Source organism: Bombina bombina, chromosome 1 (assembly GCF_027579735.1).
Source record: "Bombina bombina isolate aBomBom1 chromosome 1, aBomBom1.pri, whole genome shotgun sequence".
In the NCBI taxonomy this organism is placed as follows: Eukaryota; Metazoa; Chordata; class Amphibia; order Anura; family Bombinatoridae; genus Bombina; species Bombina bombina.
The window spans coordinates 543608945-543622915 of NC_069499.1; the positions used below are offsets into that span (position 1 = coordinate 543608945).

General features: G+C 43.5%; 1 protein-coding gene across 3 annotated transcripts in view; it reads left to right on the forward strand.

The window, feature by feature from the left end:
• LOC128645588 (alpha-aspartyl dipeptidase) overlaps positions 1-13971 on the forward strand; it is a 128183-nt gene that overhangs the window by 36484 nt on the left and 77728 nt on the right. For all 3 annotated transcript variants that reach the window (XM_053698672.1, XM_053698673.1, XM_053698674.1), the window contains exon 5: positions 12527-12606. In XM_053698672.1, the coding sequence (XP_053554647.1) occupies positions 12527-12606 (80 nt within the window). The remainder of the gene's footprint in view (positions 1-12526; positions 12607-13971) is intronic.

Below are 13971 nucleotides of genomic sequence, written 5' to 3' on the forward strand. Positions count from 1 at the left end.
TGTTTTTAAGGCAGGTAAATATTTTTTAATTTATACTCCAGTCACCACTTCACCCTTGGCTTTTCCTTTCTCGTTGGTCCTTGGTCGAATGACTGGGAGTGACGTAGAGGGGAGGAGCTATATGCAGCTCTGCTGGGTGAATCCTCTTGCACTTCCTGTAGGGGAGCAGTTAATATCCCAGAAGTAATGATGACCCGTGGACTGATCACACTACAGAAGAAAGGAATTTATCAGGTAAGCATAAATTATGTTATTTAATTGTAGTGTAAGGTTAGGTGTTAGTGTAACTCAGGTTAGGTTTTATTTTACAGGTAAATTTGTATTTATTTTAGCTAGGTAGTTAGTAAATAGTTAATAACTATTTAGTAACTATTCTATTTTACAGGTAAGTATTTAGTTTTAAATAGGAATTATTTAGGTAATGATAGTAATTTTTATTTAGATTTACTTTAATTATATTTAAGTTAGGGGGTGTTAGGGTTAGGGTTAGACTTAGGTTTAGGTGTTAATAAATTTAGTATAGTGGCGGTGACATTGGGAGCAGCAGATTAGGGGTTAATAAATGTAGGTAGGTGGCGGCGATGTTAGGGGCGGCAGATTAGGGGTTAATAATATTTAACTAGTGTTTGCGATGCAGGAGTGGGGCGGTTTAGGGGTTAATATGTTTATTATAGTGGCGGCGATGTCCGGAGCGGCAGATTAGGGGTTAATCATTTAATTGTATTATTTGTGATGCGGGAGGGCCTCGGTTTAGGGGTTAATAGGTAGTTTATGGGTGTTAGTGTACTTTTAAGCACTTTAGTTATGAGTTTTATGTTACAGCTTTGTAGCGTAAAACTCATAACTACTGACTTTCAGTTTACGGTATTGATCTTGGCGGTATAGGGTGTAACTCTCACTTTTTGGCCTCCCAGGCAGACTCGTAATACCGGCGCTGTGGAAGTCCCATTGAAAAAAGACTTTACGCAAATTGCCTAAGTTAATTTGCGTTACGGCCAAAAAAGTGTGTGGTGCCCCTAAACCTGCAAGACTCGTAATACCAGCGGTAGTGAAAAAGAGCCTTAACGCTGCTTTTTCACTCATACCGCAAAACTCGTAATCTAGCCGAATGTAAACACAGGCAGCAGAAGAAATTACATTCACAGTGGGAGGTGGAAGAGATAAAGCTCTGAAATGTTAATGTTCAATTTTTCTTTCTAAGTATTGTACAGAGACAGTGTTAAGAAAGGGGAAGCATTTGAGTGATAAGATAACTAGATCTGTCCTGTTTGTCTGCAAGCCAAGCCTATTTTGATGGGTTGTGGTTTCAAAGAGCTAATCCAGCTATTTATTTTGCAAAAAGAAGCATAAATGAGTAATTTCTCATACACTTTATACGCTGCAGCTGGAATAACAAGTCATGGGGCACAGATTAAGGGGAAAATCATTTTACAGTGAACTGTCCCTTTAGCTCAGCAACAAAATTCTCACACTCCTCATTGATACCATTAAAGATAAACTAAAGGGGGGGCGGAGCTAGCCATCAAGCAGGAGAGACGTGTCCCTGTGGAGCTCTCTCTAAACTGATAGTTTTAAGCATATTTAGGACATCTTTATTGCATTAAATCTTGAGGTGCACCTTTATATTCCACCCAACACTACAGCTTCGTTAAGGGGGAGCCGAAAATCAGGAGCTATTTACCCCAATTAGGTGAACTCTTAGCCGTGCTTCACATAAGCACCAACACACCGCCATAACGAAGTCACGCTTCAGTAAGAAGATTCTGAAGACCCTGCCTGCAATAACCCTCTTTACTCAGAGCGCTCACTACCAGCTGCCCAGCTTGATCGCCACTGCTGCCCGGAGGGTCGGGGCTCCGCTCCGGTGCAGCAGCATCACATCATACAGGCATCTGATGAAAAGAGGTTTCCCCGTGCTGTCGGCAATAGAGCTCCTTCTCACCTTGGATCCCTGAGTCGCCCCTGAGAGGCGAGTGTTTCCGGAGCTGAGCCCGATCACTGTTTGACCCCTACTGAAGGCGATCCCTGCGGGTCTGGCTACACCACTTGCGCTTTTTGCGGCCTAAGTCTCTGCAGCGCCGCCGGGCTGTATGTGAAGCATCCTACTCCGGACCCCTTCAGAGATCACCGGAGGGTGAGGTAAGGGAGACTGTTTACACCTCACATTTCTACATGCCCTCCCACACTATGTTACTATCCCAGAGACCGGGAAAATCACTTAGCCAAAACTAACATACTCCTGCAAGTAGATCTGGCCCCTAAACGGCCGGCACTGTTAGTTCTTCTATCCGAACTGCCACCTACACACTAAGCACCACTCATTTGCTGTACTAAGGCTATTCTACATTCCATGGTGCCTGGAGGTAGGGGACTGACCTCTCACATACTGGACAGCCCACGGACACTTCATTGCTTACTCTGACCAAGCAAACATCCCTAAGGTCTTACCTGAAACAAGAGCAATTGCATTTGTTGGTCACCTAGCCTTCTCACCCTCCTCCTGCTAGCCCTGAAGACAAACATTAAATGGACTACACCTCACTATCTAGCCTGTGGGGTTCCGGGAACTACCCAGCCTGACTCTCTCAGGCCTATTTACAGCTCCACAAGGCACAGGGAGCCTGAATAGACTGCTGGTCCTTGGGACTTCTACTTACATAGGCCCTTGCGTTGCCTTAGACCCTTTCTGATCACTCCTGGTCTCTCACTGGAAAGCAGGTCCTCATTTAACACAGTGTATAAAAGAAACTCTCTCTTCTAATCACCCTAAAGAATCAACACATTCTGTTTTACTGTATCACTGTGGTTTGACCACAAAGCACAGCTATTAAGCTTCCATAGTCCCAGCATATTCCATCTGGGGACATTCCTCACCACTATACAGTATAACCGTTCTATGGACATTACTGGAACTGGTTTTCTAATTAATATCATAGCTGCTGCGCCAGCTCAGGTGTCCCTGCACTTCTTGTACAGGGTGTAGTGTTTTTGATTTAACCTGCTTTTTCCTTTGTACAGGTCTACTCCTATGGTGCACACCCCACACACAGCTAGCATAACATCTTATAACACTGATAAATCAGCTGCACTTTATTACTGACTCAGTTTAACTTTGATGCATAATCCATATCTCCACCATCACTGCAGAGAATACTGATCTGGCTGTGGAACTAGGCAAGAGATATCATAACCTAATTTAGTCTAGTATAGACCTGGGCCGCGATATCAGGCCTAATTAGATTTTATACACTCTCGTAGACAAGTCTCTCCAAGTTTACATCCATACATAATTCATTAAAAAGGTCCGCCAGCATAACAAAACCCAGATCTAAATAACCTTATATTAGCATTTACCGCCTGCATTTAGACTTTAAAGAGCACACTTTATATCAGCCCTTTGCATTACTGGTTCAAGGCACTGGTTCTAATTAGACCTATAGGTCATTTCTTAAAGTACACTGGTGGAAATAATTTAATTCAAGGTCACGCCTAGGAATTAGGATACTATAGAGCTCATATTAACCTGCCTCCTAATCTTAACATTTTTCTTACAAGCACCTTATAGAAAATATACAGGGAGTGCAAAATTATTAGGCAAGTTGTATTTTTGAGGATTAATTGTATTATTGAACAACAACCATGTTCTCAATGAACCCAAAAAACTCATTAATATCAAAGCTGAATAGTTTTGGAAGTAGTTTTTAGTTTGTTTTTAGTTATAGCTATTTTAGGGGGATATCTTTGTGTGCAGGTGACTATTACTGTGCATAATTATTAGGCAACTTAACAAAAAACAAATATATACCCATTTCAATTATTTATTTTTACCAGTGAAACCAATATAACATCTCAACATTCACAAATATACATTTCTGACATTCAAAAACAAAACAAAAACAAATCATTGACCAATATAGCCACCTTTCTTTGCAAAGACACTCAACAGCCTGCCATCCATGGATTCTGTCAGTGTTTTGATCTGTTCACCATCAACATTGCGTGCAGCAGCAACCACAGCCTCCCAGACACTGTTCAGAGAGGTGTACTGTTTTCCCTCCTTGTAAATCTCACATTTGATGATGGACCACAGGTTCTCAATGGGGTTCAGATCAGGTGAACAAGGAGGCCATGTCATTAGATTTTCTTCTTTTATACCCTTTCTTGCCAGCCACGCTGTGGAGTACTTGGACGTGTGTGATGGAGCATTGTCCTGCATGAAAATCATGTTTTTCTTGAAGGATGCAGACTTCTTCCTGTACCACTGCTTGAAGAAGGTGTCTTCCAGAAACTGGCAGTAGGACTGGGAGTTGAGCTTGACTCCATCCTCAACCCGAAAAGGCCCCACAAGCTCATCTTTGATGATACCAGCCCAAACCAGTACTCCACCTCCACCTTGCTGGCGTCTGAGTCGGACTGGAGCTCTCTGCCCTTTACCAATCCAGCCACGGGCCCATCCATCTGGCCCATCAAGACTCACTCTCATTTCATCAGTCCATAAAACCTTAGAAAAATCAGTCTTGAGATATTTCTTGGCCCAGTCTTGACGTTTCAGCTTGTGTGTCTTGTTCAGTGGTGGTCGTCTTTCAGCCTTTCTTACCTTGGCCATGTCTCTGAGTATTGCACACCTTGTGCTTTTGGGCACTCCAGTGATGTTGCAGCTCTGAAATATGGCCAAACTGGTGGCAAGTGGCATCTTGGCAGCTGCACACTTGACTTTTCTCAGTTCATGAGCAGTTATTTTGCGCCTTGGTTTTTCCACACGCTTCTTGCGACCCTGTTGACTATTTTGAATGAAACGCTTGATTGTTCGATGATCACGCTTCAGAAGCTTTGCAATTTTAGTGCTGCATCACTCTGCAAGATATCTCACTATTTTTGACTTTTCTGAGCCTGTCAAGTCCTTCTTTTGACCCATTTTGCCAAAGGAAAGGAAGTTGCCTAATAATTATGCACACCTGATATAGGGTGTTGATGTCATTAGACCACACCTCTTCTCATTACAGAGATGCACATCCCCTAATATGCTTAATTGGTAGTAGGCTTTCAAGCCTATACAGCTTGGAGTAAGACAGCATGCATAAAGAGGATGATGTGGTCAAAATACTCATTTGCCTAATAATTCTGCACTCCCTGTATATATCCTTGGTGGCACATACTAAATACCACTTACCCTGTGTTGTTTTATAGAGGTGTATTTTTTGGTCTCACTACGCGAGATTGGCTGTCTTGGTCCCCCCCGCGCTTCTTCCTTTCCGGCCCAGCTTGTCTGGGCTGGTCACTTCCACTACCCTTTCCCCTTCCGTATGGTCTTATCCTCCTTACCCGAGGAGCGTGGGGGCTCTTGGGAGCCGCCGCAATCACTGATCCACTAGCTGGACTCCTTCTATCACTAAAGTAAAGGCTTAATACTATGTACTAAGTGTAATTTGGTACGAGGGCTGTGCTAGCCCCGCTCTTGCAGTGTAACATTTATCATTAATGTAACAATCAGGTGTTGAAGCTTAATCCTCCTTTATCTTTGTGTTTAGTCCAGGGGTTCAACGACTCGCCTGTGGGTGCATGGTCAGGGTGGGCCTCCTCTCCACCATTCTGCTATACTCCTTGACCCCCTATCACCACCAATTATGTCACACTCAGCTAGGAAAAACACCAAGTCCCAAGCGGCTTCAAAGCAGACTGTCCTCGACCACTTTTCTCAACCACCCAAGAAACCTCCCTCAGTGAGCAAGGACATTAGCGATCCAGAATCTCAAGATGAGGGTTCCCAGTCAAGCTCTCAGTCTGTTGCACATCTCAACCACTACATCACTGAAAGCACTCTTCAGAAACTCCTCGCAGCTCAGACTAAATCTATCACTGCTGAGATCCAGAGAAGTTCGGCTGAACTTAAAAAGGAAATCCAAGAAATAGGGGATAGGGTCGATTCTCTCGAACGGCAACAAGACGATCTGGCTACTGATAATTCGAACCTCCTAGCCTACGCAGAAAATCTGGCCGAACAAATATCCCAACTGGAATTGAAGCTAGCAGATGTAGAGGACAGAGCCAGGAGGAGCAATATCAGGTTCAGAGGCATCCCTGAGATGGTAAACACAGGTGGCTTGCAGGAGTTTCTCATATCTCTATTCACCGCATACTCAACGCACATGCTATGGAACGGGCCCACAGGGCTCTCCGGCCACGTTCAGTATCATCAGATAAGCCGAGAGACGTGGTCGTCTGCTTCCACCACTTTACCTTCAAAGACCGGTTGATGCAGGCAGCCTACAACAAACCCACTTTACCCGATAATCTCAAAGACATCCAACTCCTACCGGATCTCTCCTCACATACTCTACAACAGCGAAAGCTCTATGCCCCAATTACTACTCAGCTGAGGAAAGCAGGGATCAAATACAGGTGGGGATTCCCCACTAAACTGATCGTGACCAAGGATAATCAAACCCACACAGTCTCCTCACCTTCTATGGGAGGCACTTTATTAGCTAACTGGGGCCTTCAAGCCGCCCCCAGCAACCAGCAGGAGCCTCACTCCAGACTGAGGGCCACAGCACCTGAATGGTCTGTTAAAGAACAGAGATCAAAGCGTTCAAAACCAAACCCCCCTGGCCACACTCTAAGGCCACAGGCCTCACCCACCTGAGGTCGTTGAGTTACATTTCAATACCATTGTCATGTTCATTTCCTGTTATTTGTTTACATGTTTAATATTGCTGTAACTAACTCAGGTTAGAGTTCGAGTAGATATATACGGTTAACTAGTTACTTTGTGCTTTTCTTATAATTGAGCGGGGCTACTTGCACTACTCCCTCCGCCTCTCAGGCAAGGCTAGCTCCCCCCCAATTTCTGGTGCCCATTCTAGGGCCCCACATAGGTGGACTACTTCCACTTGCTAACCCCTACCCCACACCCCCCCCCTCCAACCAATTTTTGACCCCTACTCCCACTTCCCCCCCCCTCCCAAGATCGCTAGATGGCCTCCCTTAGATTCCTCACCCACAATGTTAGAGGCCTTAATACCGTGGGCAAGAGATGCCTTTTATCCCGATCTCTCCGCCACCATGGAGCGGATGTAGCCTTCCTTCAGGAGACACATCTGCTAGCGGACTCCCCCCCCCTCCACACATCCAAAGACTACCCAGTTTTTGAGGCGGCTTCTTTCACTAAGAAAGCTAGAGGGGTAGCCATCCTAATGCACAAAAGAGTAGCTTACGAACCTCTCTTTATTTTCAGAGAACCCCAGGCCAGATATCTCATCCTTATATGCAATCTGGACCATGTCACATACACCTTTGTATCAGTCTATCTCCCGAACTCACTTCAACCTAGGTACCTCAGGAAGATCCTTCTCCATGTGGAGATGGTCAAACAAGGCAGAGTTCTCCTCGCCGGTGACCTGAATATGGTATGGGAGAGGAAGATGGATAGGAAAACCAGCTCCTCCAAAAGACTCCCCTCCAGCCCTGACCCTACCTGTCGTAGATTCCGGGAACTTATATGCCAGTTCACCTATTTTGATATTTGGAGGTCCCTCCACCCTCTAGACAAAGATTTTACCCACTTCTCTCACCCACACGCTACATACTCTAGGCTGGATTACTTTTTCTGCCACCCCACAGACCTAGACCTAGTCCGTTCTGTGAACATCCACCTTTGCCCATGGTCAGATCATGACCTTATCACCCTAGACATTGACTCTAGTCACACTACCAAGACCAGAGCCCCCTGGAGATTGCCACACCATCTCCTCTCGGATATCCCGTTTAGGGAGGAGATCAGGAAGGAGATTTGTTTCACCCTCCAGACCAACGATACTCCAGAAGTTAATGAGAATACGATCTGGGGTGCATTTAAAGCTACTTTGCGAGGCCTCTTCATTCGCAAGCAGGCCCACCTCAAGAGGCAAGCGGGCCTCTCCCTCTCTCAAGCACACTGCAGACTGCGGGTTCTTGAAACCCAACGGCGGGCCTCGAACCCGATAGCCTGCAAATCTGAGGTGGCAGACCTTAGGCGGCATATCTGCCAATTGGAATTCCGCAAGACGCAATCCAATCTCCTCCGCTTGAAACACCTTCTATATTCTAAAGGCAACAAAGCTGATTCTCTCCTAGCCCATAAAATCAGGCAGCGTGCAGGTGCCACCCGTATTCACGAAATCAAACAGGGTGAACGATCTGTCCGACTCCCTTCCCAGATAGGCCAACAATTCCATAAGTTCTACTCTGAACTCTATAATATAGGAGAGGCCGCGACGATCGGGAAAGCCCCCTCGGAAACCATAGATTCCTTTCTTCACTCCCTCAAGCTCCCCACTCTCGAAGAATCTCACAAAGAGTGCATTGACACTCCGATTACTAACCAAGAGATTAAATTGGTTATTAAAAAACTAAAGTCTCTTAAAGCCCCTGGGCCAGATGGCTTCACGGCCATCTTTTACAAGACATACCGAGACGAACTTGCCCCCATACTTACCAGATTCTTCAATAGGGCTATGACCACAGGGAAATTCGATAAGGAATTCCTTGAGGCCTCTATCACCACCATTCCCAAACCCAACAAGGACCCTACCCTCTGCGCTAATTACCAACCTATTTCGCTCATCAATACCGACGTTAAGATTTATGCCAAAATTTTGGCTAATCGGCTAGCGAAATTACTCCCAGCACTTATTGACCCAGATCAAGTCAGGTTCATACCGGGGAGAGAGGGCCCAGATAACACCAGGAGGCTCCTTGACATTCTCCTAGAGGCCAAGAGAATGAACAAATCAGTTGCAGTACTCTCTCTAGATGCTGAGAAGGCCTTTGACCGTGTCAGATGGGAGTATCTCTGGCGGGTCTTAGAAAACTTCCAGTTCCCTGCGCAAATTATATTGGCAATTAAGGCCCTATATTCCTCCCCGGTGGCCTCAGTGAGAGGTTTGGGGTTTGACCCCACTCCCTTCTCTATCTCCAATGGCACCCGACAGGGTTGCCCCTTATCTCCGATTATGTTTGCACTAGCCATGGAGCCTCTGGCTGCGGCTATTAGGACAGATAAAGAGATCTCAGGAATTATCCTACACGGTACGGTCCACAAAGTAGCCCTATTTGCAGATGATACCACCTTGTTTTTATCCAAACCCTCAAGAGAGATCCCAAGACTCTTGTCCCTCCTAGAGACGTTTAGTACCATGTCGTACTATAAATTAAATCAATCGAAATCCGAATTATTCACCTCTGGGTTCCCCGAGGAGGTATCCAACAGCATATGTAGAAAATATAAGTTTATCCCTAGCCATAAGTACGTCTCTCATCTAGGGGTTAAACTATCCAATTCTATCCCCCAAATTATCGAAGATAATCTCAAACCCCTACTGACCGAACTTAGTTCATTGCCCACACGATGGAACTTCAATTGTGTATCCTGGTTAGGACGCATAGCGGCCTTAAAGATGAGTTACCTTCCTAAACTCACGTACGCCCTTCGTTGCTTGCCAATAAGAGTACCTAGGACTCTACTAGTACAGTTTCAGAGCGCCTGTACTAAATACATTTGGCAGGGTAAACCCCCTAGAGTAGCCCATAACGCTCTGCAATACCCTAGAATCCACGGTGGGGTTGCTTCCCCCTCTATTTTTAGGTATGTGGATGCCGCTATGCTCACCTATATCTCCCAATGGGGTGTTAAAGATTCGGATAGTAAATGGAGGTCTATTGAACAAGCCTCCCTACCACATAACCTTACTCTAAGGGACCTTGTATGGACACCACCCCATTGCAGAAGGAATCTAGGCGTTTCTAATCCGATTATTAAGGAATGCCTGTCCGCCTGGGACCGCCTGAGGCATAACCCTAAGGTAGCCCCTCATCCTTCCCCAATTACTTCCGTAACCGGTCTTCTGACCGGTTTACCGGACTCCCATCCGAACGCTTGGGCTAAGCTGGGCGTCACGAAGGTGGGGGACCTTTGGTCTACCTCGCCTCATACAACTTTCTCCCCCTACACCCAACTCAATATCACTCCATCCACACCCTCGTATATGAAATTTGAATACTCCAGAGTTACTAGCTTCTTCTCTAGGTGGGGATTCAAACCCTCCTTGCCCCGACAGCTCACCCTCTGGGAAGCTAGATGGCAACAGGGGCTTAGACTGGGCAAGCCACTGTCCTTGCACTATTCCCTTATGGAAGGTGCTGCCCCAGCTGACAAAGCCCAGCATATTTTGAAATGGGAACGTAAGTTGGACTTCACGAAACCCCCCCCCTTGAGTGGCAACGCACGCTCCTACTTACAAAGAAAACCCTCCACTGCATTACAGTCCTTGAAACCTACATCAAGGTACTCACACACTGGTACTACGTCCCAGCCAGACTCGCGAAAATCTTCCCTGGGGCCTCTCCCACTTGTTGGAGAGATTGCTCACATATAGGGGACATGATCCACATTTGGTGGAGCTGCCCCAGACTCAAACCTACTTGGAACAAATGTTTTTCTACACTAACCAGTCTAGGTATTAACCTACCCAGAACCACTGAGGCAGCTCTGTTCCACTTGGGCATATGTAAATTATCCAAGCATCATGGTTCACTTTGTATTTACCTACTCTCAGCTGTTAAACTTAATATAGCGAGATCTTGGAAAAAATCCCTTCCCCCAGCCTGGTCGGACATTGTCTCCACTATGGCATACATGTACTCTATGGAGAAGAGTATCTACTATGCCTCGGGTAGAACTGATTTCTTCGAACTGGTATGGTCCGATTGGAAAAACAGTTTTGATACTCTCTGGCTCCCCACCTTTGACACCTAGATGTCAGTACACCCCTAACAACATAGGCTGAAGACCTGGTCTTATCCTTACTTATCTGAACTGGCCCCCCTCCTCCAAAGTCACCTCAGAATATTTCCCTCCCCTTCCCCCCCCCCCTTCCTTCCACCCTCCCCCCCCCTCGATACTATTCTATGTCCTGTTTGGACACTGACACCCACCACTTAGATATTTTCGTTATGTCTGTAATGCTTACATGTATTCTCTGATATTCTTGTATTTGATGTACGATTGCATCGTACAGTTGTTGTATCTATTACTCTTTTATTTCAAAAATACCAATAAAAATTACAAAATTTAAAAAAAGATAAACTAAAGGTCATACTAAATGATGATTACTATCCGAGAGAATGTGGAACTGTTCCCACCAACCCATAAAGAGGTTGCATAAGAGCAGGAGCACATTTTGCCCTCATCTCAGTTCCACACTTCTAGATAGATAGTAATAACCATTAAACACAAAATAATTATGGGTCAACAGAAAGTTCAGTGTTTCCAAAATAAAGGAGAGAAGGATCTTATCATAATCACTGTACTCCTACAAAAAACTTTGATTGCTTATGACCCTATATGATGTAAGTATGACTGAATACAATCCAGCCACTTCCACAGTCAATCACCTATAATCTGTCCTCCATTCTACATTCTTAAAGGGACAGTCTACACTAAAATTGTTATTGTTTAAAAAGATAGATAGCGCCTTTACTACCCATTCCTCAGCCTTGCACAACCAACATCGTTAAATTAATATACTTTATAACATTTAAACCTCTAAATGCCTGCCTGTTTCTAAGCCACTATTGACAGCCTCTGAATCACATGCTTATGTATTTGCTTTTCACAACAAGACACTGTTGTTCATGTGGGCCATATAGAAAACATTGTGCTTATGCCCGAGGAATTATTTAAGATTTAGCACAACATATTACTAAATGCAAGTCAATAGATAATAAATAAAGAGTCATGTGATCAGGGGGCTGTCAGAAGATGCTTAGATACAAGGTAATCACAGAGGTAAAAAGAATATTAATATAACTGTTAGTTATGCAAAACTGGGGAATGGGTAATAAAGGGATTATCCATATTTTAAAACAAAAAAAATTCTATTGTAGACTGTCCCTTTAAGGAGATTTAATAAATGCTTTGCATCTTTGAGATAAAAAGGGAACTGGAAGAATAGAGAAACTATACATACATGCCTCTTGTCAATGACTCACCTAATTTGTTCAGCTAGCTCCTAGCCACACACTGGTAGCAGTGTTTATCTCAGACCAGAGATAGGTCTGACATACATAACTTAAAGGAACATTCTAATGCTAATAAAATTCGCTATTTTGGTGTCTATATATTTTTGTAACAATTTACAGTAAAATGTGAGTTCAAAGAGTAATGTTCTTTTAAATAAGTGTATACTGAAAACATTACAAAATAAAACGTATGCCAAGATCAAACAGATATTTGTATTTGCAATAGAATGTCTCTTCAAATGCTTAAACTTTCTTTATTATATACGCAACCCCAAAACATTTATAATAAATAAAATATAATATTACTTGCAAACATGATGGGACATGCTTTATTTTTAAACTAAATGGCAAGCCCAGGTAAGATAAGCAACCATTTGTGTCTATAGTTATGTGCTATGCTTCCTTTAAGGTCACATTAGCTGTTGTCACTGTAAAGATGACTAGCCTTTGTCTTCTGCTTTGCTTGCAGGTGGTGGAAACACGTTCCGGCTTTTAAAAGCTCTGTATGATAATGGCTTAATTCCTGCCATCAGGAAGAAAGTGTTTGAGGTAACATGCGTTCCTGGAGGCCTATAGAATATATTAAAATGTTATCATTCACATTCCTCATTTAACCACTGCTGAGCATTCAGGCATATTGCAAAGCAGGGAGTACTGATGGTTTTGACAATTATGTTTAATGGAATTTTAAAATTCATTATCATTAATTTTGATTTTACTCTGGAATGAGCTTTACCTAGCAGCAATCAAAAATCTATCTACTGCTGATGAGTTCTAATAAGAACGAAACAGCTGTCCAGTAGTGATTTTTTGTATTTGCTGCACTTACCCCATTAGGGGACCGCTGTGTGTTAACACAGTATCTGAAGCAAAAAGCCTGAGATAGTGCATATCTAATTTGCATACCTTACCCAGAATCCTCTAGTGCATTGGCAACAATGTATATGGAGTTTTTTTGGGTGAAGACAAGCAGGGATACTTGCCTAGATGTGCTAATTGCCTATGCAATCATTTCTATTAATAGAATTTTAAGAATGTGTCAAAATGAATTTACTTAACTTTGAAGAAAGTCATTTTGGAGTTATAGCATTATTTCTGCTCAAACTGTGCACCTCTGTGTATAAGGCTTGTTGCATAATCATTAACTTCCTTCATTATGTGAAAGACGGATCCATTAGAAATTTAACCCAAATCAAAATTTGAGCAAACCCAATGCAATATAATGTCTAGTATTTATGAGGTTTCAGTCATTGTTAAGCTCTAAGAGGTGATGTTAAATGGACATGGAAATCAAAATTAAAAAGTGGTATCAAATTTACAACTTGCGTTCCCTTATTAAAACTTAACTCCTTTCCATGAGACCATACTGAGGTAAGTTTGTAAGCATGCATGCATCTTGCACACTGTATGCATAATATTTATACTAACTTTGTTACAAACACTGCTACCATATAGTGTGCATGACACGTGCATACTCCTGAAGTTGTCAGTATGCTTTCCTTTCACACATTCACACTCATAAGCCTCGCTCAGTATGCTTTTCTTTCACACATTCATACTCTTAAAGGGATACTAAACCCATTTTTTTCTTTAATTATTCAGATAGAGCCTAGTTTCTCAACCTGTGGTACGTGTACCCCTGGGGGTACTTGGGGCATTGGCAAGGGGTACTCCAGGGATTGGCCTTTATTTTTTTCTTGATTGTAAATATGACATATCAACAAAAGCTGTGTTTCTCATTTCTACCCTTGTACACTCCTAACAGGGCAGAGTGTGAGTATTTCCCTGCCTAGGTTGGACTGCTCAATCACTGATTCAGCTCAAATTGGTAAAACCTTAGATTCTGGCTTGTTAGAGACATGTGAGGGCTGGAGTTGAGCTTCACTAATATGAACTGAGAAAGTGTATTACTGT